This window comes from Limulus polyphemus, unplaced genomic scaffold, assembly GCF_000517525.1.
Source record: "Limulus polyphemus unplaced genomic scaffold, Limulus_polyphemus-2.1.2 Scaffold3984, whole genome shotgun sequence".
In the NCBI taxonomy this organism is placed as follows: domain Eukaryota; kingdom Metazoa; phylum Arthropoda; class Merostomata; order Xiphosura; family Limulidae; genus Limulus; species Limulus polyphemus.
The window spans coordinates 26,171-29,536 of record NW_013669594.1 but is presented as its reverse complement, the minus strand read 5'-3'; the positions used below and the strand labels follow the sequence as shown (position 1 = coordinate 29,536).

The 3,366-nt window shown below is 32.4% G+C and overlaps 1 protein-coding gene across 1 annotated transcript in view; it reads left to right on the top strand.

Annotated features, from left to right (window-relative positions):
• Positions 1-3,366, top strand: part of LOC106470403 (mediator of RNA polymerase II transcription subunit 15-like) — a 23,743-nt gene that overhangs the window by 8,635 nt on the left and 11,742 nt on the right. Inside the window, exons 7-8 of the mRNA XM_022398997.1 lie at positions 1,380-1,456; positions 2,713-2,852. Coding sequence (XP_022254705.1) covers positions 1,380-1,456; positions 2,713-2,852 — 217 coding nt within the window. The remainder of the gene's footprint in view (positions 1-1,379; positions 1,457-2,712; positions 2,853-3,366) is intronic.

The following is a 3,366-nucleotide window of genomic DNA, read 5'->3' as shown; positions in this document are numbered from 1 at the left end:
ATACCTACTATGCCTAATTCATAATCATTAGAAACAGAAATCACAATAAGATAAGCAGTAAATAGCTTAATTCAGTTTTGCTAGAAATGGTTTTCTCTGTACTGCTCTGTCCATATATAAAAATGGTTGTGGTATTATATCTTGTATGTGGAAAAAAAAATGCATATAAAAATAAAACGCATGGAATGATTATCGAGGAGGATGGAGATGTCAATCGTAATTAACAAAGACACTTAACTATCTTGGATCAAATATTTATGATCTTGGCAGATTTCAATAATAAGTGACAATATTATGAACACAGGATATTTGGAATAATTGAAAACGGTAGTTATCAGAAACCCTAATTTTGATTAGTTGATTGTTTTTGTGACATTAATCAATTTAGTTGGATAGTTGGAGTTGTCAAAAACAATAATAATTGGAAATATCAGTTGATTTCAGTCATCTGTAATTACTGAACATGCATTCATGAACTTTACATTTCCTGTTTTGCTTTGCTAGCTTACTCTATAGTTAAACTGTAACGTGTTATATATAGTGGCTTATCTTAAACGTCAGACTGCCGTGACACTACACGGTCAGAGCTGTTTACGGAACTTTCATTACTCACGAGACTTTAAGGAGGGTTAGATAAAGTGTTGCAAAGTTCTTCATGGAAAATTAATTTTGTGTTAGACCTCTTTACCAAACTATGTGAGATATTATTGGGATTATGGCCAAAAATATTTCTAACAGTGAAGTCACTCAACTGAAGAAACAACATGCTCTGATGCCTTTAAGTAAGGACAGTATACGTAATTAGCTATATTTATTACGAAGTTTAGTTTTAGTTTATGTAACTTGTTTTGATCAGAATTTAATATTCTTTGCAAGAAGGCTATGTTACCTTTTGACACATTAAGATCTTGGTTCTTTAGTTAGCAAGGATATTGTATTGAAGAAATTTTCAGATGTTGTGTGGAGGCTAAGTTCTGGAGTCGTATGCATTTTGTTATGATCTTTTTTTTTCCACTAAAGAATCTTAAAAATAAAATTTCTCCTAAATATTTTAAGATTACAGAGGAATTTCTTACATTAAGCCATAAAAAGAGGGATATTTATATATATTTTAAGATAACCATATGTTGGTTGTAATAGATAACCATACGTTGGTTGTAATAGATAACCATATGTTGGTTGTAATAGATAACCATATGTTGGTTGTAATAGTTAACCATATGTTGGTTGTAATAGATAACCATATGTTGGTTGTAATAGTTAACCATATGTTGGTTGTAATAGTTAACCATATGTTGGTTGTAATAGTTAACCATATGTTGGTTGTAATGAAACTGAGACATGAACAAAGAAAGTTGAAAACTTCAAACTTTTTTAAGGTATCAAGTCAGGGATCCACAGGAAGCCAGTCTGCCGTACCTTCTCCAGCAAACCAGCATCCTTCGAGTGTTGCAAGGTTAGTACACGTTACAATATTTGTTGTTATATATACAATATTTGTCTTGTTCCTTCTCCAGCAAACTGGCATCCTTCGAGTGTTGCAAGGTTAGTACACGTTACAACATTTGTGTGGTATGACATAGTAGTCATTAAATAACTTACAGCACAGCTTTTATGTGTCATTGAATTAAAAAATTGTGTATCTTTTTAGCTAAAATAAAGTTAGTGATTTACTGATTAACTTAAGTTAGTATCAACAGAATCAACAAATTATTGCTTTGTAATAAGTTTATTTATATTGCTCAAACTGTTTATGAAAGAAATTTATTGTCATCTCAAGATAAAACCTTGCCACATCAATCTGTGAACATCAAATTGTTTATAAAACCTTGCCACATCAATCTGTGAACATCAAATTGTTTATAAAACCTTGCCACATCAATCTGTGAACATCAAATTGTTTATAAAACCTTGCCACATCAGTCTGTGAACATCAAATTATTTATAAAATCTTGCCACATCAATCTATGAACATCAAATTGTTTATAAAACCTTGCCACATCAATCTGTGAACATCAAATTGGTTATAAAACCTTGCCACATCAATCTATGAACATCAGATTGTTTATAAAACCTTGCCACATCAATCTGTGAACATCAAATTGTTTTCTACTGTGTCACACCTCCTGGTTTGGAAGTGCCTGTAGAAACAGTGTCTTCGTAGTATAACTGATTATTGACTTCTCACAATGTTTATTTCAACCCTAAACAGCCATCAAAACTCGTATCCTGCCAGTCTAGTGTGTTTGGTGGGTAAGGTAGATGTGATTTGTTGTGTTGATTGAGAATGATTGTCAGTATGTTGAAAAACTGCCCAGAACAGATGATACTTGTAGCAAATTTGTTTAGAGGTAGGTTTTATTGTGTCGATTGAGGATAATGGACAGCTTGTTGAACACTCTCCAGGACAGTTAAGATGTTTACTAGGTATTCAGTGTAGCCTGATAAAACACTAAAGAAATGTATATGAGATGTTAGGTCCAGAACTTGCTAGCAAGTAGTGTTCAGTAGTTTTTTTTTAAACAGGCATCCATCCTCTTTAATCAAACGGGTATCATTTAGTTATGTGTGTGTGTATATAAAGTTGAATTGTAAACATTTTTTCTGTGTTATAAGACATGAATAGGAGATTTCATTGTGTGAATTTTGATTGTTATTTTTTTAATGGTTTAAAATTTACATATGTGTTTCACCTTTACATTTTTGCATTAGCTCTCAGATGGTGGCATCTCCTGCAGGCTACACTCCTAGTCCTTCATCTCAGATAGTTCCGTCTCCTGTCGGCAGCATGATTGGAAGGACTCCGGGAACAGTGGGAGTAGCTTCGCCAGGAAGTGCATTAAATACTCCAGGTTACAACAAAGAACATTAGATAGAAGGATCTTAATTTTTTTATGTACTTAGTGATATTAACACTGATGAGTCCAAGTTTCTGTAACAAACATTAAGGAACTAACTCTCAAAATATGCTATATTGTTAGCTTCATTGTTTGTTAATGTTTTATTTGTCTGAACTCTTCGTGTGCTGGATGTGACCCATGAGCCATCAAATGGACAAATAAGATGTGTAGAATCCCCATTATAAGATGGCATCAAGATTGTTAAAACGCATTGCTTAGTTATAAGGACAAATGAGATGTATAGAATCCCCATTATAAGATGGCATCAAGATTGTTAAAACGCATTACTTAGTTATAAGGACAAATAAGATGTATAGAATCCCCATTATAAGATGGCATCAAGATTGTTAAAACACATTACTTAGTTATAAGGACAAATAAGATGTATAGAATACCCATTATAAGATGGCATCAAGATTGTTAAAACACATTACTTAGTTATAAGGACAAATAAGATGTATAGAAT